General features: G+C 35.4%; 1 protein-coding gene across 20 annotated transcripts in view; it reads right to left on the reverse strand.

Annotated features, from left to right (window-relative positions):
• CSNK1G3 (casein kinase 1 gamma 3) overlaps window positions 1-25,312 on the reverse strand; it is a 70,676-nt gene that overhangs the window by 13,087 nt on the left and 32,277 nt on the right. For 17 of the 20 annotated variants that reach the window (XM_072031005.1, XM_038170668.2, XM_072031003.1 and 14 more), the window contains 7 exons: window positions 16,908-17,056; window positions 15,873-16,107; window positions 5,686-5,771; window positions 5,468-5,552; window positions 2,298-2,446; window positions 1,114-1,209; window positions 344-439 (listed from right to left, as the gene is read on the reverse strand). In XM_072031005.1, the coding sequence (XP_071887106.1) occupies window positions 344-439; window positions 1,114-1,209; window positions 2,298-2,446; window positions 5,468-5,552; window positions 5,686-5,771; window positions 15,873-16,107; window positions 16,908-17,056 (896 nt within the window). The remainder of the gene's footprint in view (window positions 1-343; window positions 440-1,113; window positions 1,210-2,297; window positions 2,447-5,467; window positions 5,553-5,685; window positions 5,772-15,872; window positions 16,108-16,907; window positions 17,057-25,312) is intronic. The other 3 variants (XM_072031007.1, XM_038170672.2, XM_038170676.2) reach the window with 1 other exon arrangement.

A 25,312-nucleotide genomic window follows, 5' to 3' on the forward strand; every position in this document is an offset into this window, starting at 1 on the left:
TGCTAGTAAAACCAAGTAACATATCAAATGTCTAAACTTCAGTTGGTTACAGTGATGTAGGAACATATTCCTTCAGAAGGACAGATAATTCTGTTGTGTTAGACTATTTTTTTCTCTTTTAGTAAGAAGCATGCAGCAGATATTCCACATACAAAAAGACCTACCGTTCTCTGCACCTGTTTAAATTTCAGTTTGGCAATAGTCAAGTAGTGAAAAATAGGTATATTCTGCACATAATTGGAAAGCAAGCCTAAGAGGTAAGCAGGAATCATTGCCATGCATTAAAGGAGACTAATGTTATCTAATGTGAAAGCAATCAGTCAAGCAAAGAAGCAGAAAATACCTGTACCGAGCCACCGTGTCTGTCAGCTGCTAGATGAGCCTTCAAATGATGTGTATTGGCCTGCTGTGAGTTCCAAGCTGCTCTGTGATCTGTTGCCTATGTTTTTTTGAATGTATCAGTAAAATAGGCAAAATGAAAATAAAAATTCCAAAAATTAACAATTCACTTATAAAATATTATAAATTTTTTTTTTTAAGCACAGAAGCACTACATAATCAATTCCTATATAAATTGTATATCAACATTACCTACAGAGTAAAATAAAAATTTCATAAAGAAGTTACGAAGTATCTAAACTAAAAATTCCTTATAAAAAAATGAACAAAACCCACTAATACAACCCTGTAACTAAGCTTAGATAAAAAGTCAAAGATTTAGCTTCTTAATGTGTTTACAACCTTGGTCATTATCCCGTTTTTTTTTTGTTTTTTTTTTAAAAAAAGTAAATATGTTAGAAATGCATGTTAAAACCTCAACAGATGATACAGGATAATGGGAAATGTGATTAAAAACAGAAATAAAAAAAAATTAAGAGAAAATTCAATATTGATGCATAGTAAATTATACTATAGCATCAAAACAAGTAACTTATTACAATGTTGAAATGTCTACAGATGTGAAATATATTAACAAGGACCTACTTAAACAAAAGAAAAAAAATAACCTGGAGTCAATTTTACTTTGAAGTTATAATAAAAGTAACAAGAACATAGCAAAGATTTTTAGATAAAAGTCAGTGTAATGCTGGCAGTCTTACATAAGCATTTTACCTGATTTTTGGATTGTTGCATCTTATCTCTGTGCTGATAAGCTTCTCTGTTTGATGACAATGCAGTGTCTAAATGCATTGAACCCAGTGGCGTAGGCTATAAATACAAATAATATATAGCAACTGGTAAAAAAAATAAATTTCTAAGTCTTACCAGAAGTTATTAAATTGTAATCCAAATAAATCCTTAAATCTGTCAGTCTCCCATAATCTAAAACTGTAAAATTGAAGCAAAACTGTCACAAGGTATTTGCTAATAGCAGAAAGAAAAAAGCAAGCCAAGTCTTACACAATTTCATGCATGAGCAATTCTGAGTATTATCAGATGATATTTTTTTCTGAGAGGATTTAAGCTACTATTTTCTGCAGTTAGCATTTGTTTATGGGATATTTTGCTGACAATCTGAAAAGAAGCTTAAAGTAATTTTTAACGTTAAACACTGAAAAAATATTTAGCAATAAAATCCCACAATTCTTCAAAGGTGTCACACTTGTCACACTTCAGGGTAAAATGTATAATCTGAAATTGTGCAACTTGCATTCACAACCCTTCTCCTATTTATTAGAAGAAGAAGAAGAAAGAAAAGCTCTGACGTCTTGAAAATTTCACTTTTTACCATTTCTTTAAAGAATATAAACACAGTATTTTCTGCAACTTCTGCAGAAAATGCAGAAGTGATGTGTCTTCCCTGTGATGGAAGCTGATATCCTCCATCTCATTTCAATAGAGTAACTCACAAAGAAAAAAAAAAAAAAGTTTCTTCATAATGAAAAGCTAAATATCTGGAATATGTGTCAGAGAAGTGACTGCTTTATGTTCTAAAAATGCTTGGAGTAAGAAAGCTCATAAATGAAAAAAATATGAACGATGACAATAATCACTTGCAGAGTTTTAAGCTTTCTTCAACTCAGAAAGCAGTCTAAATTCCTATTCCTATCTCATTTTAGACGGAAAAGAGGTTTTATTGGATATTAGAAGTATGCTTGGAAAGAGACTCAATACGAAGCATGTCAAACTAAAACACTGTGTTTCAAAATGCAATAGAAAATGTGTTTGTCAAACGTGTTCACAACTCTAATTAGCTGCCATAAGATGTACTCATATTCTAAAACTCAAGACTAACAGTGGCTCATAACTGATCAAACAATTAAACAGTATCTTATTAATAGCTTAATCATACTCACCAACTGTTTGCCAGTCCAGTCATATTCATAATCAAACACATAGCCTTTTCGATCAAGTAAGTCAGTGAAGAGCTTTCTTAAATAGTCATAGTCTGGCTTTTCAAAAAAATCCAGCCTTCTTACATAACGTAGATACGTAGCCATTTCCTCTATGTAAAAAGAAACACACCTAACTGTAACACTTTTTAGTGGCACTCAAAAATAGTATTTATTAATGTATTTTAAAATAACTTCTGTCTTAACACAAAACATGAATTGTGGTCCACCATGCATGTATGCATTATCAGAAAGAAACGTTGCCTCATAGTAGTTATATTCTTGAAGTTATACTGCCCCATTCCAAATACATCCTACAAAGTGATTCCCCCTACAATTTTACCTTTGTATCTAAGACAAGTAATGTAAGACAGTGCATCTTTCATTTAACCTTTTGAATCCTCATGCATAATAATGTAACAAAAAAGTGGGGAAGTAAATGTCTCCGCTTTTCAACTTTTTTCAATGTTTTGCTTATAGACAAGCCTAAGGAAAGGTAAGGAAGGGGTATATATAGGACAGGGTGGACTGTGTCTCCAGGAACATGTTTTACTGAATGCAAACTTCCTTTCTGAGAGGATCTACAACTACTTCCTGAAGTGGGAAGCTTCAACTGTCCTGACACATAGTATAGGCTGTGATATTGATCAGATGAAACACCTGACCTGAGTCCTGAGGCATAAATTCAGGAGGACAGGTAATGTAATGAAACACTGAAATGTAAATTGCTTTGAATACTTTGAAGTCCATGAAAGAGTGGAAAATCACACACCGGTAACTCATTCTGAGAAAAGCAATGACTCCTCACACTCTAGCCAAAAAGACTATTTGGATGACTCCAAGGCAGAAGAGAAAGCTCACACAACTGTATGATCAGAGAGTCTGAGGATGAACAGGGTTCAATGTAGTTTCGACCAGCACCCGCTGACCCTTATGTATATGAGAAACAGAACAACAGTATCACCACATGCCTTTCCTCACCTTCCATTAAGTGTGAAGGACCAGACATTTTGTAGTACAAAGAGGGTACCTGCCCTCTAACAGAGGATTACGGAGAAGTGCACAGGAGACTGAGCTACACCAAGTTAAACTCCTCCATAAGTAGAGGGGTAGAAAGAGCGTTTGAGACCAGCTTGGAAAAAGTAATTTGGAATGCAGCTTAGTGATGTTGCTGTCCGATATGAAGCTACTCTTACTCATTATTATTTGCAAGAATTGCAACATATACCCTCTACATTAGATTTAACATTATTTGTTTATGCTTAGTGAACTCATTTATGTTCCAACATTTTCTCCAGTTCTGTAATTGAAATCCTTTTTTTTTTTATAGGATACACAGAGAAATTAAAATGAAAATCATCAGAAAAAAATAGTTATGGATTAATTTTTACAAGAGGGTTGGAAAGAAATTCAAGATGCAACCTAGTACACCATGCTTAGCTCAGAGGAAATCAGTTCCAGCCACGTCTGTGTAATTGGTTTTCACACAACTCCTGTGAAAGAAACTCCACAATCTCCTCAACAATCCCCTCCTGCTCTTCATTGCATACGAAACAGATGAGTTCACCGCTAAACGGTTTTATAGTGGATTACATCCATTACTGTGTCTTTTTTGCTGTGAATGTAGTAAGCTAATTCCTTTCATGACTGTACCAAGGCAAAAGGTACAAAAGGTACAGGGGAACTTAATTCCCTCACAGTCTTATTTTGGCTAAAACAGTTTCTATAACTTCAGTCTTTGGAAAGAGGTATAGCAAAAAAAAATATCCCTGCTTTTGCACCCTTAAAATAGGGTAAATTTCTTGAAGTACAGTTCCCAGAAACAAACATACTGTTTCAGCTGCAGTTTTACAGAATCGAGTACAGCAGAAATAGCAATTCATATATCTTTTAGTTTGCAACTGGTTTATATAATGCAGTTTAGTACAGGTTTTTGTTTGGTTGGTTGGTTTTGTGTGTTTTGTGTTTGTTTGTTTGTTTGTTTGTTTAATATAAGACCATGACACTATTCACTCATTTACTTTGTGACTCATCTTTAAGTCATTACCTAAAGCACCTTGCCATTTTACATATCCAGTAATTTTTAATCTGGACTTGATCCTTTGTTTATATCCTATTGTAACTTACTGAACTATACCTTGTATTTTTAGACCGTATTTATAATTTGTCAAAATCTTTTATTTCCAACTCCACTATCAAGCCCATGAATTTCATATTTATCGTTTGGAAGCTTAATAAGAATTCTCAATTATACAAGGCATTAACAAAAATACTGAGCGGAACCATCATAGATCTCTGTGGAATTCTTTTTCATTTTTCCAATTTGATAGCAATGACAAGTTCTTGAGTACTTCAAACAGTTTTATACTCTTTGTCCCAAAGTAAATTCCTCTCAATTATGTTTTAATATTATTTATAAGGTTATTTAAAAATAGTGTCAAAAGCAAAAGTACTAAGGTTTCATGGCATTTAACATCAGCCTCTTGTCTACAAGACCCACTGTCTTGTCATAAAAGACAATCAAATCTGTTTGTCATGACCTAGTCTCAGCAAATCCATTTTGCCTATCGATATGCTGATTATCTTTGAAGGTGTTTATTTCTATTTTAGCAACAACACCATACCTATCCTGTTTATTAATCCAACTTTTAAAAAAGTATTTGCTTCTGTCTGGTCTTCCAAATACCTTATTAGGAGGTATCTTCTCTTCGCACACTTAAGAACAACTAACTGTAAGTGTCACAGGAAAACCTGCAAGTTATTATTTTTTTTAAATATTATTTCAAGCTGTAATCATATACCAGCTGAAAAGCAGATTCGTTTTTAAATGGTTATGAAGCAAATACCAAAATTTTGTGTTTGAAGGCAAAAGTGTAGACTAGCGGAACACTTTAACAATAATTATAATTTTTTAATGTTTCTCTTAGAATTATTTATCTTTGAACAACACCAGCACTGGTTTACTGCTTGTTTCAAAAGATACATAAATATATATACACACACTATGGTGATAGATATTTAGAAGTATTGTTTAATTTATTTTTAAAAACAGATATTAAAAAACAAGGTATACTAGGTTCATTTTCTAAATCAACACATCAGTACACAACATTTTCAGTAGCAGCAGACATTACCTGGGAAGTTTTCACACAATACTTCTATAGATGTTGTTTGTTTTGTCTCTCCTATTTTCTGGTAACGTTCTTTTAATGTTTCAGCCTATGATAAAAGAGCAAAAGAAACTTATGATGATATACAGCTTTCAGACAAGCTTTCAGAAATTAAAAGATCATACTGAGAAAAGCTGATTATCTAAAACCAGGAAGGAAGTGAAGATGTAAAAAACTACTACCTTTAAACCTTGCCATGGAAGGCTTCCTCTGAGAAAATACATAAACATATGACCTAAAGCTTCCAAATCATCTCTTCTACTTTGCTCTGAAACAAAATTCAAATATTATTAGAAGTCAATCTGCTTAATTTACCATTATATTTTAAAGTCTAAGTTCAAAATTGTGTAAAAGTAATTGAGAAGTGTAAAGTACTTGAAATCAAAACAAACATTTAAGACTTCTTAAGTACTATAGCCTACATTAAGAACAGAAGTAAATCAGAACAGGCAGATGCAGTTGGCAACTAAATAAAACTCAGCAGTACATTAAACAAATTATCATGTTATAATAAATTGATCTTATTTTAAAACAGATTTTGATCCTTTAGATACATAATTGCACTTTTGTCCCACATTTTTTCATAATTTTTTTCCAGTTACGAACTTGAAACAAGTTTAAAAAAGCTTCAACTTAACTTATTTTTCATCTATAAAATCATGGAAGATGGTTGATTTCTCAGTCTCACTTTACTGGATATATAAGTAAACAAAAGGTCTTCTGAAGAAGGCTCAGAAGTCTTACTATTTGATCAGAAAGCAGCATAAAGAGACATGTACACACAGGCTACTCTCATAAGTACTGGAAAGAAGTGTCTGGCACGAACCATAACATTGGATCTGCAGTAGTACAATGGCATTCCTTCAAAAAATTTATAGAACATTTGAAAACAGAAGAGTAACAAACAAAATACAGTTTATACAAAATATGAAGTTTTCAAAATACATTCTGTATTATTTTAAAGTAAAATCAAATCTACTTAGGAAAATTCAATGTAATAGAATTAGTAAAAATCTTTAAAGGACTAGTAGAAAAGGAATTTTACATTTTCACCTGACTTCATTCTGTTCTGTTGTTGAAAGAGCTGTTACACAGTGTATTATGTTTTCTAGTAACAAACACTATTTCCCCTCTAACTTTGACTTCCTCCCTTACAGAAGGCAGAAAACCAAAATATTAGCATTGCTTCTACTCAGCACTGTCACAAAACCACTTTGCCTTGACAGCAAGAGAAACTGAACAGAAAAGTACATACCATGTTACCATTTGAAGACAAGAATGTTAAAATAGCAAACCCGGCTTTGACCAGATCAACACGAAATATCGCTGCAAATACACTGCATCTGAACAATAGTTCTTAATATAAAAAGAACTTTTACTTATTACTGTTTTCTATGCCCAACTTCTCACTTGAACACTGAATAAAACATACTAGCAAGTAAATAAAAAAAAAACACCAAAAAATTATTATAATCCCGAGGTTGGACCACACCTAGTCCCTCGCTTCATCACACATCTGCCAGCCACATGGAGGTGCTTCTACAGTCACTTCTCCATCCTTCCAAATCCCATGCCAACATTCATCCTGTTTGCATCCGCTCTGCCACTTTTCTTGTCCACTGCTGTCTCCTTCCTCAGTGAATATCCTCTAGACAACGTTGTTTTCTCTAAGCTCCTCTGCTGAGCCTGCAGTATCCCATTTGCTGAGCATATGCAATGCTGATACCACTGCTGAAGTTACTGGAGTTTTATGATTGACAGGTTTCAGAATGTGCAGTAAATGTTGACTTCTGTTGCCTGTTGGAACCCAGAGCTCTTTATGGGGTGGACACAGAGATAACGGGTACTTGTTGAGAACTGCTCACAACAAATGTTTGTTGCACAGCAGTGCGTGCATTATGTAAATCAGTTCTGTGGCTGCAAGAAAATGCTGGCAAAGCATACAAAAATGTTGCAAGTGTGCAACCCAAGGCCCACCTATGAACAACTCCAAAGTATGGCTCACAAAAATAAATCTGGAAAGTTCTACTTGGTCTTTGCTGATAGATAATAATTCCTCCTTTTTGCAATAACTTCTACAGGTTACACTAATGAAAAATTAAGCTCTTTGTGAAAAACATCAACAACAATAAACACGTATACATTAGGAGCAATTGCTACTTCACTGAGGGCTATCTCTAAAAAAGGAGTAACTTTCAATTCTTGTCCTGAAATGATTTCTCATTAAGATGTTTTTTGTATGAGCTTTGGGTAGTTTGAGATACTTCTGTAGAACAGTTCCACAGTAACTATTTCAAGGATGTGCCATTTGTGTTCATAATGCCCTCTAGATTCTGCTATGGGAAAGGTTTTGCTGGTGACTTTTTTTTTTGTCGTTGTTTGTTTTATATTTTATACTAAAGAGGGATTATTATTTAGAATTCATTTGAGTTCTTTGGTCATAACTTTAACTTAAAATAGTAGTCAAATATCCTTTCTCAGGGATGAAAATTTTCAAGATAATCCTGCCAAACTAGAAAGCCAGGGTTTTTATTGCTATGGTTAGAGAAAGGGCTTTTGCAAGCCAGAAAAACTGAGCAGTGGACAAGCTGGAAAACAAAAGGATTTCAAGCATCAGCTGGAGGAGGAGTTGCTGATATTTGCTGATCCCAGTGCATCACAAATTAATGAGATCGAGAGGATTTGTTGTAATACGATCGTAAGATAACAAAACCACAAGATGTTAGGGCACAGTCTCTCTCCCTCAAGGAGGAGGTGTCACCTGAAGCCAGCTAAATTAGTCAGAAACTAATACCCATTATTTAGTTTACAAGCTACACATAAGTCTTGACTCAAATAGGTTGATTTTAATAAAAACTAGAACCTCATTCCTCAGGCTATCTCCAGAAATTACCTCTTCTTAGCCTACATGGTAAAGTAACCATAACAGGACAAATAAGACATTTCAGTCTTAGTATGTGCCCATTATAAACACCACACTCCTCCCTCCAAAGAAAGTTTTACTGCTTGCTATAGGAATGCTGAAACAGCAGAAACTTTCTGATCTGTTTGGATCAGAAAACATGGTTTTAGCTGTCAGGAATGACTGCAGGAGACTGTGCAATGCTCAGGTTCCTTAATATAATCACTAAGCAGATAGCAAGTGACACGCCTACATGTCCTGTAGGTAGAGTCAAATCCTGTAGATTTAAAACTTATCACCCAAAGTTTCTAATCTTGTTCAAAATGATATAATTCCACACAACAGCATACTTTGAGGGAAAGAATGGCACCCCCTCATTATGTTTAAAGATGAAATTCTGCCAATTTTATAATAAACGCATTGTATGCCATATTGTTACGTTAAGAATAATGTGGGCTTTAAGCAAACTGTTTTCAGTTATACCTTTACGTGAGCAAAGGAAATTATCTAGCATTTGGTAAGTCTGAATCTTGGACAATTAGAATCTCAAATCATTTTGTATTAGAAGCACTGTTTCATATAATTGTAGGTTTCCAGGTTTTCTTTACACAGAAAAAGTTATTCATCTCATACTACTTATTACCCTTATCCAAAAATAAACTGAGATCAAAGAACCACAAATTTTAGTATTTTTTGTATTTCAGAGATACTTATTTTGAGCAATATCATTTAATAACTATTATAATTCACTTGAAACATAGTGATTTACTGTGACAACACAGCTCTGATACCTGCTCAGAACACAGTTTTGAAGCTATTCTACTAAATTGGCTATAAAAGCAAATTAAGGTCTCGAAAATCAAAGAACTGCATTTCCCTTATGAAAAATTAGGAGTAATAATCCTGTCATAAAAGCAAGCAACCAACAAAACCTTCAAACCTACTTGCTGTTCAAAAGCCACATTGTTCATTCCCCTTCTCTGTCATAGCAGAACACTTCACTAACCCTAGTTCTGTTTGCCAGACACACTGCTTTGTATTAACCCCATAAAGGTTACGGAAATTTCACTTGCTGTATCTATGCAAGATCACTTCTTGAGCCTCACTAGCTCTTAGGCCTGCCTCTCTACAGCCCTGCCCCTGAGGTTCAGCAATGGTACAATGATGAGGACTAGTCAATCTTCCACGCGGGGCTACTAGATCTGGAAAAAGATTTCATTCTGCCCAACTGACTCAGCAACAAGTGAGAGTTGCTAGGCTCTGAAAGGCTATGGCCCATTAACTGCAGAAAATATTTTTTTCTTCAAGTTTATGAAAAAGCTCTAGAATGCAGGCTAGTACAGACATTTATTGTGAACAAAACTACATTAAGAAATGCACTAGCATTGATCCAATCTACAAATATTTTTGCTGATTTAGATTACAGAAAAGACTGGTCCTAAGAAGATGTATTTTAAATCTAGAACATACGACAGCTCTGACTACAGGGTGGACCTACCAGTGAAGGGCAGAGGGGCTTGAAGGAAGGGTGTTCTTTGTTTTGTTGCTGTTGCTGCTGTCTTTGTTGCGTTCTTTTTTCCCCTAAGATAATTACTGTTAAATTACCGTTAATTTCTTCATTTGGCCTTTCAATTAGCATTACAGAGCAAAGCTGTTTCATTCCCAGGAGTCTCAGACATTCATGGTAAAATAACTAACCTCTGCCTTTTCAATAATCAAGCACTACCAGGAAAAGACCAATATAACCAAGGATATTCGTCATTCCCCAGACACCATTAGATGTACCAATTTCATAGCAATTACCGCTTCATTTGACCACACTTCTTTTAACCAATAAATTAAAACAGCAATCCAGTACACTATTTTTCTGAATTTAGGGAAATCCCCCAATTACCATTGTAGATTTCCAGCAGATACAAAACTCATAGGACTCTTACAGATAGAGATTTTTAGCTCCCATACAGAATCCACACTCTCTGGCATCCCACTCTCCCTTCCTGAAAATGAAGGGAACTGAAGAAGCATAGAATAATTTTATCCTCAGGAGAAGTTAATTTACAGAAGCAAGTGCACCAACCAAATGCTGAAAAGGGCTGCAGAATATCTGTATTTCCCTCAAACAATTATCTAAATAAATCCACATTATTTTTCACATAGACAAAGTATCTTCTATTCCAGATAGAAACTTCCAGTGTAGTACAAAGCCACTACAAACATTTGACCAAATGCATGTTTGGGGAAAAAACATAATTGAAATAATTGGCTACACAGTGCTCGGTAACTATAAATCACCTTCTATACACACTTCAAAATATTGGGTCTTGGCAATTTTGTGCTAGTTTCAACTAAACACATGCAAACACTTAAAACTCCTTGTTGCTATGCACTCGTTTTGACATTTGTAAACTATCCGGATCCTAAACTATATTTTTGGTGATGAGAATACATGCTTTCTTGTTTATAAGTAATAATGCAGAGTAAGTTGTAGTTCAATTAAATGCATAACTGAGATTAACCTGTAAGAGAATAAGAACATGACGGTCTCCCTCTTTACTCAAACGGCTTTTATTTTTCACAAGGGTCAGCTGAAACCTTGGATAGTTAAGCAGCAATAATGTATTCATAAGCTTTGCTACAAGGCCATTGATATTGTGAGGGGGACTGAGCTCTTAAGAGGTCATACTTCTCTGACACCCAAGAAATGCCTACAAAATCCTCCAGGGTCAAGGAGAATCACTGCTCTGAGTTTGAACTGAAGAAGTTTTTACACAGGGTTGTGGTCTTTTGCATGGTTTAATCACTTACAGCGCCCAGTAACGCCATTGTAAAGATTTCAGATATGCATGCTAAATTTTTTGCACTTACATTTAAGAATTGCGTAAGTATTTGTGTAACTCCTGTGAGAAGGAGCCGTATCACAGTAAAGTAAGACCAGCTAGTGAAAATACTATTAGCTTTGCCACAGCTACCATGGCCAGAGGAGTCAGTATATACCTAACTACTCTTCCCCACAGCTTTGCTGAGAGGTACAGACTACTAACGATACGCAAGTAAGATTTGGAAGAATTTTCAAACAGACATGTCATTTAAACAAGAGTAAGTTTACCCAACTAGAGTTTTAAGATTCTACCTAAAGAATGCAAAAGACTCTCCACTTGAAGGAGAAAGTGTCCTTTATTATGTTAATGTGTTAACATCAGACATATAATTCCCTAAAGAATCAGATATATTCTCCCCATAATTAGCAACTTTAAGTTATGTGGTTTTCTTTCTTAAATGATTTGGGGGTAAGAGGGTTGTCTTATTTAAGAAGGATTAAATAGGTTGTTTGGTTCTAAAATTGGTTGTATCTTCTTAAACTGACACCAATTTGATATACCATGCACAGGAAACAAAGTAAATGCTTCCTTGAGAAATTTACAGTTTAAAAATTATGTTTAAGAAATTCAATCACCATTAATAAATTTTAAAATGTGTTCTCAGTAAAAAATATTCATGATACTACAAGAAAATGTTAATATTTACATTGTTATTCCTTAAATGAAAAAATATTGCAACTAATCTTAAAGCTCTTTGGCTCTAATATGGTTTAAAAACATTGACATTTTTGAAGTCTTTACTTGGAAAAGAATAGTAAATCTAGCACATGATAAGTTTACAATAGTTCAGTTACTTCTTACACATCCAGTTACTATGTGAACGCAAGCAGACTTGAGGGCGGTTTCATGTACCATGCTTTTTTCAATTCATGAGTGGGTGGGCTTTCATTATATATACATGCTAGGAATATGCTATTCTACCTGTTTTAATTAAGAGAATGCTTCTGATCAGGCAGTTCAAAACCCACTGACATTGACACTGACAAGACCTGGAGTAGCAACGAATTTATCATTATTGTGAAAACAGAAAATATCATAGCACTGTAGTAAATGCTTCTGTATCATTACAATAGGCTTCTTTCCATTTTCAAACACTAAGGTATTTGCTGAAATAAAGCTGGCATATTGTACTCCATTTCAAAAGTGGGAAAACAGCCAAAAAGTGTTCTAGTAGGCCAGTTTTCAGTAATTATTTGGATAGCTTTGTGGAATTTGTGGAAATAATTTAAGTAGAAAAAAGGAAGAAAAAAAAAAGAAAAGATTTTTATTTTCACACAACTGGCATGCCATAACAAAATAAAATATGAGTATAAACTAATGATCTTTATCTCTAATAAATATCAAATAAAACATGACCAGGTTGCCCTGAGAGGCTGTAGAGTCTTCACCACTGGAGATACCAAAAAGCTGTTTGGACGTGGTCCTCAGCTCTATGCGGCTTAGCCTGAGCAAGCAATTGGACCAAATGACCTCCAGAGCTCCCTTCCAACACCAACCATTCCATGATTGGAATCTCTACTGGAAGTCTTCTACTGGAATCCCTACTGGCTTCTTTCTTTACTTGCCAAGGGTTGGCAGACACTTCCATAACAACTAAAGGAACCACAGTGGCCATGATGCAATGAAAAATGTGAACAAGATCTCTAAAGCCATAAACTTCAGAAACAGTAATTTGTATCTTTAAATCTGTGGATTGATTTTTCAGACACTTAATATGCAAAAGTGCACATTACTAACTTTTGTTCATGTCAGTCTTGTGAAGAAGTTGATGAAGTTTATATTGACAGAAAAGGAAATCTGGGAGACTGATGACAAAAAAATCCCTCAGCTTGCCAGCAAAAGTTCTCACCTGTGTCATTTCATCTGTTCAACTACAAAGTGACTGTTGAAACCGTCACACTAACTTAACATATGAAAACTTCAATCTTAAAACAGAAAGACAGACTAGTTATTTCGCTGTTTCTTTAAACATAAAACCAATCACTAAGCTCAGCCAAACAAGATACATTCCATGATACTCAGAGCCAAAAGTCTCAATTGCTTCTCACAAGACTTGGCTATGTGCTATAAATTGAATATATTTGACAAACAATATTCTTTAAGCTCAAGCATTCCTGATGTATAAATACAAAGAATTACACCAGTGTCTCACACGCCCAGCAGAAACTATCTCAAATGTGTTTTACTTAAATTAATCTCATTCTGACCACAGAAGCAACCCCACAGAAAATGAAAACATGGTCAAAAGTGCACAATCTCCCACCTTTAAAAAGGGAAGCAGTTATTATTTAGCTTATTCTTAAAAATTCCCCCTAGAACATGCATTTAAAGAAGTAAGCCACCCTGTGAAGATGTTCCCAGAACATGGGACTGCCAGTGAGATTTCAAAATCTACAAAAAGTCCACCTCCAAAATCAGGATTAAAATACAAGACAGCTACACATTAAACAGTGCTTCTTCTGTTTCTCTAAAACATGCATTGTGTATGTGTGTAATAAGTTATTTCATTATATAGGAAAAGTACCCAAACATAACTCTTACCAGATATGAGTGGGGTGGCCATTCAGACATTGTCTAATGCTACTAGAAGCCTTCCACTACTTAAAAGGGCTTATAAGAAAGATGGGGAAGGACTCTTTATCAGCGAGTGCAGTGACAAGTGAAAATCGTTTTAAACTAAAAGTGCGTAGATCTAGATTAGGTATTAGGAAGACACTCTTCACCATGAGGGTGGTGAGGCACTGGCACAGGCTGCCCAGAGAGGCTGTGGATGCCCCATACCTTGAAGTGCTCAAGGCCAGGCTGGATGGGGCTTTGAGTAACCCGGTCTGGTGGGAGATGTCCCTCCTGCACATGGTAGGGGATTGGAACTGGATGGGCTTTAAGGTCCCTTCCGATCCAAACCTTTCCATGTGTAATAATAACAAACCCTTCCAATAATCTGGGGACCTTACATGCACTGTCAGTCTTACACAAGAACATACAGCATAGCCATACATACACCTGCTTCTTTCTCCCTATGCAATGGAGAAAACCAAAGGATGTTTTAGGAATTGGGAGGGAAAACCCAAGATCTACAGTTTGCTTGCACATCATAAATATTTCAGATTTGTTTGTGAAGAATGCACTGATATATGTCAGGTTAAACATCTGAAATGTTTTGAATTATAAAGTAATATTTAGCATTTTAAAATCAATACCTTTTTGAATTGTCACCATAGAAAAATATATTTTCATCATCACCTACTTAAGTCCTCCTCTCTCCTGTTCTGGAACATTTGTAATTTTTGTTTAATTGAAAAAGCTCCACTTTCTTTAACTTGCCCAGAGATAGAGCAAAATTACCAAGTTTACTGTCCTAAAGTAATGTCAAATGACATTTTGTAAATATTGGTCTATATTTGCCATGGGATTTACTGAAAAAGGAACACATATATTCTTTCTCTAAATCTTCACAGAAGCCAGATAAATAGCTGAGAAATTTAGAAAGATCTTTCTAATTTATGTTGAGACTGAGGCAGGAACCAAGAGAAAAGCATTAACAGGTGGAACAGTTCCATACTGATTAAATTAAAAAATTGCCAATAGACAAGATAACTAATTTTTTCCTATTTTGAAGAAAGATATAAAAGCTGAATATATGTGCCTATAATTGTTATTCTTTTAAGGGAATCTAATGTGACAGTGTTATAAAAAATGCATTAAATCAAACTACTACAAAACATCTACCATCATTTCCTCAGCTATGGCTGCTCACCACTAACTGAACTTGTTTGATTTTACTGATTAAACCTCACTATCACTCTAAGAAAAACATGAACAGTATCACATTTGTCATATTAGCATGAACTATAAAAACTGTGCAACAGTCTGTCTGACCGATTCAAACAGCAACCTATTTACCATGCAATTATATACTACTGGTTTGCACAAATTCAAAGATGTCAGACCTATTGTCATTAGAAATCATCAACACAACTGGGATAAACAAAGACTGCCTTGTATGCTCATGCACCTTTTTCCAGGTAAATTTATTCCTTCAATTAAAATTATTTATCTCCATATATATCTTGTCATTTCCTTAGTCCATCACATTTGCAACAGAAGCTTAATATTTAGCTACTCCGACAAAGCCTCATTAATAACCATTAAAATCAACAAGTCTGCATGAAAATGGGAACTCCTATTATTCCACTAGGCAGTACATTTCAAAGGGATCAAAAAAACTTGCAAGGCAGCATAGAAAACCCTTATCACTGCAATCTATTAACTTTTGTATCTTTCTCAACAATATCTACCTTTATTTTCTCCATAGCATACTTCTAATGTGAGGATGTTACAATATAAATATACACCTCTTCTTCTGGATAACTAACAAAAATAACATAAATGTTTGCTGAGACACAATCGTGATCAACAGAGACCCAGAGAACCTTATTTCCATAAATAGCATTTTAGCAAGTCCAGACTAATTTTGAACAGTACTTTAAACTTCAAACTGTTGAGAAAAATTACAACTTGAAAAGAAGATGATTTCACACAAATGACAGCTGCTAATTCTCATTTCTGCACTTAAAAGCACACGTACCTTTTCCTAAATGTGTATTTATACTCATGTATCTAGCTGTTCCTGTAAGGCTCTTGTGTTCTTGATATGGTATGTGCTGCTTCGTTTCTGGATCTATATACTCCTTTGCCAAACCAAAATCTATAATATGAATAATTTGCTGGGTTTTGTTTCCAGGTTGTCCTATTAAGAAGTTTTCAGGCTTAACATCTCTGTATATCAAGTTCTTTGAATGGACATATTCCATACGAGAAATCTTTAATAAAACGAAAAAATGACAGTTTAGTTTAAGCTCCAGGTTGCCACATGAACTTGTGGTAGAAGCTAAATATCTTACATTTGCATTAACCAGAAATTATGTCACTAAAACAAGTTCCACATAGATCACCTATATATTAAAGGAATAAAAGCTTTATACCAGTAGAAGAGAAGTGCTGGAATTCCACCAACATATATATAACCCCAATATCAATATCTATTTATAGAGTTGGAGGCTCAATACCTTTAAGATTTCAGAAAGATTTACTTAAAGCACATTATATCAAGGCAAACATGCAAAGCCTTGTTTCTTCCTTTCATTACACACACTTGTCTTACTGGAAACCAAATTACAAAATGCTTCAAAAAATCTGACATATTATTCACTGCATAAATTTGTTATATTTTATTATTTCCAGAGTTTTATTTTTTCTCTTTGTTCCTGAGAAAGCACAGGTTAAATATTTATGCTACTTAGGAATCCTAGCTTCCAACTCCTTTCATAATTACAATTATTTATATTTCAAGAAGGTGTTTTTTTAATTGTGAATGTCAAACTAAAATCCATTATTTCAGGTTGTGATTAGGCAAGAGACTCAGAAGACAGTGATTCATGCAGTGATTTTTGAAAAATTAGAACAAAGCAAGTGAAAATGACATAAAGTCAATCTCCTACTAAAATTGTATCACAGCCACAAATAACAATTTAAAACATGCTAAGCAAGTGAAATGAGTATTTAATCCACTGACGACTAAATTACTTTAATGAACATTCAAATTCACATCTGTTCTACTTACCAACTGTATGGCTATCATAAGAACAGTTTTAAGAGAAAACTTCCTATCACACAAGTCAAATAAGTCTTCAAGACTAGGTCCAAGTAGTTCTAGCACCATAGCATTATATTTTCCACATGGGCCAAAATAGTAGACCTGAGGTAGTCCATCTGTAAAAGAGAGATACAGTGTAACTATAAGGGGTTAAATAATGTTAATGAATATAACACTAGAATTCCTACCTAACTTCAAGATGATCTTAAGTAAAAAAATACATATTTCACAAAAGCCAACAACAAAACCTTGTGAAAGATACAAGTAAAAGGTAAAATAGGAGTAGTGAAAATAGTATCAGTAGTAATAAACGTCTTAAGAATGTTACATATTTGACACGAAAAAAATTTACAATCTTTTACAGAAAATGAGGAAAATCTGTTGAATTTTGTAAAAGTAAATTAAAATGGGGTTTTAAAAAGGTATTGAGAGCTTTTAAATAAACTTATTTACCAAAAATCATTTTTTTACATTAATTTTTTTACATTAAGGTTATATTCAGGAGTAAACTGCTTTATGTTAGTCATTTAAAAATCCAAAAGAGATTAATGAATCCATAAGCTTCATGAGACATTAAGTCAAGTTGCAGATGCATTATCAAAATAGAAATGCCATAGATAACAAACTGTTGTAGTCATCACTTGTTAGTATAGATAGTTTTCCAAATATGAGCTAGCAGTACGAACTTGCAAACCAGAAGACAAACTGCATCCTGGGCTGCATCAACACAGGAGCAGCCAGCAAGCCGAAGGAGGGGATTGTTCCCCTCTGCACTGAGGGGTCCCACCTGGAGTGCTGCATCCAGGTCTGGGTCCCCAGCACAAGAAGGATGTGTACCTGTTAGAATGAGTCCAAAAGAGAGCTACAAGAGAGTTGGAACACCTATGAAAAAAAAAAATCTAAAAGAACTGGAGGTGATATGGCTCCAGAGAGATCTCATTGCAGCCTTTCAATACCTAAAGGGGGCTTATAACAAGATGGAAAGTGACTTTTTGCACAGGAAGATAGTGATAGGACAAGGGGAATGGCTTTAAACTAAGAGATAGGACGTTTCGATTAGATGTAACGAAGAAATTCTTGGTGGTGAGGAACTGGACCATGTTGCCCTGAGAAGCTGTGGATGCCCTGTACCTCAAAGTGTTCAAGGCTAGGTTGGATGGGGCTTTGAGCAACCTGGTCTGGTGGGAGGTGTCCCTGCCCATGGCAAGGGATTGGAATTGGATGGTTTTTAAGGTGCCTTCCAACCCAAGACATTCTATGATTCTACGACGAAATATATGCATTTTTTACTTAAATTTGCACTGTCTTCTATTCCTTGATTACTTTTTGTTTCTGTATAGATGGCACATAATAGCAAAAATTTTTCTTAAATCTGAGTTGGTTCATTACAAATCTAAACACCACCAAGTTGAAGTCTTAAAACCATTAAAAAATCTAGACTGTGGGGTACACTGAGATCTATTATTTAAACTGCATGAAGGACAGGGTTGTTTGTTTTTTTTTAATGTACTCATAAGAAATGATGACAAAGGGAGTTTTCATAAGTCTCAAGGGGAACCTATGATAAAACAATTCACAGTCTTTCCACTTCTACAGAATTCAAATACTTTCCTTAATTTCTTAAATTCTTTTGAAAATTGAATTAATGGTGTCCAGAAATGAACCACTAACTCCTACACTGTTACATCATTAAAGTGATTTAGAAGAAAAATATCTTTGAATAAAAACAAAATTTCACATTTTAAAAGTTTATTGTAAGCAAGTTTGCATCTGTAGTTGTGTATTTTTTACTTTGAATTTTGTTAAAATAAAGAGCAAGTTCAGAACAAAATATCATACAACATTTCCAGAAAAAAAACATATGTGAACATAAATCTCTCACTGCATGTTCCACTAACAATTTCTTAAATACTGTGTGAATAAGTATGAAATAAACCTATCAAGAGGGGCAAAAGGCTAATTTGGCGTTAAAGCTGCATTTGTTTTCAAATCTTGCATACAAATAAGTAACTATATTTAAGCTACTCTTGAATTTAAAAGTAAGAATTCTTAACCACTTGTTTTATTTCACTTTAGAAACAATCAAGTCATTTGCATTTGCAGTATCACAGAAAAGCATGTTAATACTTAAACTGTGGATTAAATGCAGTCTAAAATATGAACTGGCATCCTGATGTCTTATTTCCTGATAGATAAAATAGGCCTTACAATTTTCCTGATATAAAAGTAAACACAGTGACACAAAATTTTTCAAGAATACATTTTGCTAATTTGCTTGTCATAAAAAGCACATTAAAGGACGGTATATTTTTCCTTTCACATGAGCTTTTCTATAGTCTCTATTATTACAATCCTGTACTACATTTAACAGCCATATCCATTTTCAGAATGTCCCAAACATTGGGTATTGCCTTTCTTCTCTGAAGATAAAATGGGATTTTATATATGAAAACACTCCTAACATCAGGTGTACTCTGAAGTACATCTGCTATGACAAAGCGACGCACTTGGTGGATGAGGGAAAGGCTGTGGATGTGGTCTACCTTGACTTCAGTAAGGCCCTTGACACCATTTCCCACAGCACCCTCCTCAAGAAACTGGCTGCTCTTGGCTTGGACTGGCGTATGCTTCATTGGGTTAGAAACTGGCTGGATAGCCAGGCCCAAAGAGTCGTGGTAAATGGAGTCAAATCCAGCTGGAGGCCGGTCACTAGCGGTGTCCCCCAGGGCTCAGTACTAGGGTCAGTCCTCCTTAGCATCTTTATCGATGATCTGGATGAGGGGATCGAGTGCACCCTCAGTAAGTTTGCAGATGACACCAAGTTAGGTGCATGTGTCGATCTGCTCAAGGGTAGGAAGGCTCTGCAGGAGGATCTGGAAAGGCTGCACCGATGGGCTGAGGTCAACTGTATGAAGTTCAACAGGGTCAAGCGCCAGGTCCTGCACCTGGGGCACAATAACCCCAAGCAGAGCTACAGGCTGGGAGAGGAGTGGTTGGAAAGCTGCCTAGCGGAGAAGGACCTGGGAGTATTGGTGGACAGTCGGCTGAATATGAGCCAGCAGTGTGCTCAGGTGGCCAAGAAGGCCAACAGCATCCTGGCTTGTAGAAGAAGCAGTGTGGCCAGCAGGGCTAGGAAAGTGATCGTCCCCCTGTACTCAGCTCTGGTGAGGCTGCACCTCGAGTACTGTGTTCAGTTTTGGGCCCCTCGCTACAAGAAGGACATGGAGGTACTCGAGCAAGTCCAGAGAAGGGCGACGAAGCTGGTGAGAGGTCTGGAGAACAAGTCCTACGAGGAGCAGCTGAGGGAGCTGGAATTGTTCAGCCTGGAGAAAAGAAGGCTCAGGGGCGACTTTATCACTCTCTACAGATACCTTAAAGGAGGCTGTAGCGAGGTGGGGGTTGGCCTGTTCTCCCACGTGCCTGGTGACAGGACGAGGGGGAATGGGCTAAAGTCGTGCCAGAAGTTTAGGTTGGATGTTAGGAAGAACTTCTTTACTGAAAGGGTTTTTAGGCACTGGAATGCATGTAGGCTGCCCAAGGAAGTGGTGGAGTCACCATCCCTGGCTGTCTTTAAAAGACGTTTAGATGTAGAGCTTAGTGATACGGTTTAGTGGAGGACTTCTTAGTGTTAGGTCAGAGGTTGGAATAGGTGATCTTGAAGGTCTCTTCCAACTAAACGATTCTGTGATCTCACATTTTCCATACCTTAGTACAGTGCTAATTTACATGCAAGCTACAGCTGTGTAACTGTGTCCAAAACCAACACCCTTATATTTAAGCAAAACTAAAAGCAAACGAAGTGTTTTCTAAGAGCATTTTCCTTGATATCTTTTCCTACATTTGATAACAATGAAAACGTAACCCCTAACAACCAACCTTCCATTTATTATTTTTTTAATCATAACTATACCCTATAACAAGCATAATCATACCCATTCCAGAAAGAGTTTGCAATAGCAGCTCATTCCTACTAAGGAAGTAACATAAACCACATTACACATTATGTGTGTACATGGTACAACAAAGCTTGATTTTTAAAAGATCATCCCTAATCATAAAATAACGGCTCAGAAAAGCTGTCTGTACAGAAAAGGATATCATAATTCTAGATATCCCTAGTTTCAAGTTTTCTGCCTCCACTTTGTGGTACTGTGGAATTGTACATGGAGATGTGGATGAGTATGCAGTAGTGAATTATGTTATCCAACAGCTGTACAGAAGTAAGTCCAAAAAACAAACAATTGAACACAGGAAGAAAAAGAACAGTAATGAAGAAGAAAAGAGAATATTTGTGATGGTCTGAGACACATTCCAAGAATCTCTGCTCTTGTATCTTCATGTCTAAAGATTTGAACTACAAAACTCTCCTCTATTAGCACTGCCTTTGCTCTGTGTCGGTTTATAGCATTTTAAAACACTAAAAGAACTTAAATATTTTGTTTACTGTTTACTTTTTTTGTTTACAAAAATATTTCTGTTTACTGCATCGCTATTTTCATTAATAAGCTTTAACTGTTAGCTGCAATACCATAAAACCTCACTTACTCTATTTTCATATGATTTAAAGTATTATGATTTTCCAAGCAGTTTTGCTGCACAAAGTAGTTTGTATCTTTTTAATACAACAGCTATCCAGAAATTTCTACATAAATAAATGAAATAAGTTATAGAACATGTTATACTTAATGTATTATATGCTATACAGCACCATGTAAGTTATAGAGTATGCCGTATTTCCAACATAATTCATATTTTATAAAACCCTGCTGCCCTGGACTTCGAGAGAGTAGACTTTGTCCTCTTTGGGGATCTCCTTGGTAGAATACCATTGGACAAAGCCTTGGATGGAAGAGGGTCCTAAGAGAGGTTAACATTCAAGAATCACCTCCCCGAGCTCAGGAGCAAAGAGGAAGTCAGGCAAAAACATCAGGAGGCCTGAATCGAGGAACAAGCTGCTCCTGGCCAAACTCAAACAGAAGAAGACCTACAGAGGGTGGAAGCAAGGACAGGTAGCCTAAGAGGTATACAGAACAAATCATCTGAGAAGCTATGGGTGGAGATTGAGACCAGCTCTGAGAAGGACTGGTGGATGGTGGTTGATGAGAAGCTCAATGTGACCTGTCAACGTGCACTTGCAGCCCAGAAACCAACCGTATCCTGGCCTGCATCAAAAGCAGCATGGCCAGCAAGGCAAGGGAGGCAATCCTCCATCTCTATTCTGCTCTCGTGAGACCCCACGTGGAGCACGGTGTTCAGCTCTGGGGCCCCCAACACAAGAAGGACATCCTCCCATTAGAGTGAGTCCAGAGGATGCTCACATGGATGATCAAAGAAACACGGAGACATGGAGATGACAAACGTATCATCCTTGTTCCTTCATCCGTTTACAGCATATTGCAGTTTACGTATGCCCAGTTAAGTGGATTTATAGACTATATTGTCTAACTTAAACTGGGCTACCCCTCACAAAATGGAGGAGCAGTATAAAAAGACTCCGCCAAAAAAAACACAGACTGAAAATATCACTTATAATGCTAACATGAGCAAAGAAGAACAAGGCAGAGCAGACATTTCTACTGTGGTATAAGCTCTTCATCTGCTGCATTATAAAGTAAACAGTGATAATCTTTTCAAAGAAAAATAGGCCAGAAAATGGAAAATATCAAGAAAACTATTTGAAATATGTAGTTACATCCACTCTTATTAACAAAGAACCTCACCCTGAGTGTTTATTATGCTTTGATATATTATCTAGTGATAGTATGAAGGAACTGCAGTTATCAAAACATTTTTTTAAAATTAGAAACTAAGCATCTAGAACATGAAAACAAGCCTCTACAATTATTTTCAGTAGCATTTCAAGTCATGTGTTATTGAATCCACAACCTTTATGTCATTTCACTAAATCCTATGACAACGATTTGTCAGTATCTTTTGAAATATCTTACTTAGTAGCAAGACACAAAAAGCCACAAACCATTGAGGAAACACTCGATCTTCCTGCTGTGGTAAAAATGGTTGAAAATAATGCATGAAGAAAAAGATGGTGTCAAACTGAAGTGCACTCCTTTGTCAGCAAGTACCATCAGAAGACAAGAACATACTGCTGGAGATTTGAGTAAATAACTGTTAGGACAAATTAGTCAGTGTGGTAGGTTTGGCATACAGGTGGATGAGACCACACACATTTCAAATACATCTCAGCCTATGGTGTATGTTAGGTTATACTTTGATAATAGCATACACAGAACTTTTTCTGTGTATCACTACCAGAAAGACATACTAGAGTTGATATACTCTCAACACTAAATGACAATAAAGAACATGTTTTATGGAAAAAATGTCAGTGTAACTGTTGCTCAAACAGGTGCTTGACCATGAAAAATCTGCTGCTTAGTGATTATCTTGTGACAAAGGTCTTCAAGAAGCTGAACTTAAAGAGGAGTTGCAGATTTTTCTTTTACAAAAAGACAAGACTTCCAAATATGTTGACCCACCTCTGTGAAGACAAGTGGCTGTCAGTAGTAGGCTACTTCACAGACTGTTCAAAAAACAGGACATGTCATAAGGGTGAAAGTGACAAATTTAAACAATGAGTGAGAATGTAGCTGATTTTCAAAAGAAATTTGTGCTATGGAGATAGCATTTTAGAAACTGATGTTTGGAAATGTTTTCATTGTTAAGTGATTTCATTGAGCAAAACAATGCAATCTGACCTAAAAAAAAAAAATCTCTTGCAAACTATTTTACACTTACACCTGGAAACAGAAATTTCTAACCAGTTCAAAAATCCCCCAAGGAGTTTCAGTGCATTTTGAACATATTTTCTAAAAATATGGATATTTAATGTCTTCTGATTAGTTTTCAAGAACAAGAGATTAACATCTGGAAAGATGGAAAATAGTGGAATTAAATAAAAAAAGCAGAATAAGTAGTGAATGGGATTAAAAACAAGCACCATGATTTAGTAAGCCCAGCCAGAGATGCACTTCTTCCATTTGGATCTACATATCTTTGTGAGGAACATTTTCCACCTATGACAGTAATTAAAACAAACTCAAACCAAACTTTGAGCCAGACATTCAAATCACTCTATCACAAAGTACAAAAATAAGAGCTTTTTTTTTTAAAAAAAAAAATCAAATAAAATAATGAAGTTCATTCAAGCACATAACTCTCACTACAAAGCCATAATTTTTTTAAAAGAGCAAGATCAGGTACAATGTATATATATTAAATACTATTTAAGCTGTATCTCATCCCTTTAATTTCTCATTTTGTACATGTTTTAATGTACATAACATTAATACAGTGATACACTTATTTTATAAATACACATTTATAAAGTGGGCGTTCAAAAATTTTTACAGATGGGATGTACGACCAGTAACTCAGTATCACCACAAAATACAATCTGTAATTTGTAAAGCTATTGGGCAGGTGACTTTTCAGTGTTTTAATTTTACAGTTTCTTCCAAATCCAGTTGAGAAACACACTTACTGAAGTGACCTGTTATATCTTATTACTTAGATTGTCAGTTAAACCAGAGTCCTAAATGACAGTAAAATACACAAAATTGCAATTACAGAACACACTATTCTGCATTCAGTTTCCTACATTTCACTGTCTTTTATTTGTAGTTTTACTTTTCATATATAGCAACTCAAGAGACACTGAAATAATCCAAGCTGAAGATATTGAAGAAATGCATTAAGAGCTGTCTTCCATGGCACATTCATATTGATAGTGTCAACGATCCAACTCAGTTCAACAACCTGCCACCAATAGAAGGATTCTTCACTTCACTTTGCAGCATCTGACCTGAATCTTCCAGGAAAGAAGCAATGACAAAATTGCAGGATAATGCCACATGTGTTTTTCAAGTTGAACCAAAGCAGCATACAAAAAAACATGCATACAGAAAACCAAAGCAGCGTATGCAGAAGGCCATACAATCTCAGGTAACTCAGCACTTTACAGCTATGGAAACCACAATCATCCCTGCACGTGACTGCAAAACACCAAACTAAACGAGGACGTAATATATAAGCACCATTACTTCAGTACTTTTGAATTAATGTAAGAAGCCAGGCTTCTTATAGTCAGTAATTACCATTTCTCAAAATCATTAACACATGCACTTGTAAATTAAATTTAAATCCGTACAACTGCCTTTCTTAACAGATCTCCTGAACTAATTCTAGGGAAAATACTTCAAATATAAATTGCAAAAATTCTGTACATTTCCTTAAATTAAATGTTAGAAAGGACTTGCCTAAAACACAAAAATTGCCAGCAAAATTCTCCTATAAGTTTTGCTGGAAATGTTCTTAAGACAGCTGATCTAAATTTGTAATTCTCAATGTCTCAT

The sequence above is a fragment of the Anas platyrhynchos genome, chromosome Z, assembly GCF_047663525.1.
Source record: "Anas platyrhynchos isolate ZD024472 breed Pekin duck chromosome Z, IASCAAS_PekinDuck_T2T, whole genome shotgun sequence".
Taxonomy (NCBI): domain Eukaryota; kingdom Metazoa; phylum Chordata; class Aves; order Anseriformes; family Anatidae; genus Anas; species Anas platyrhynchos.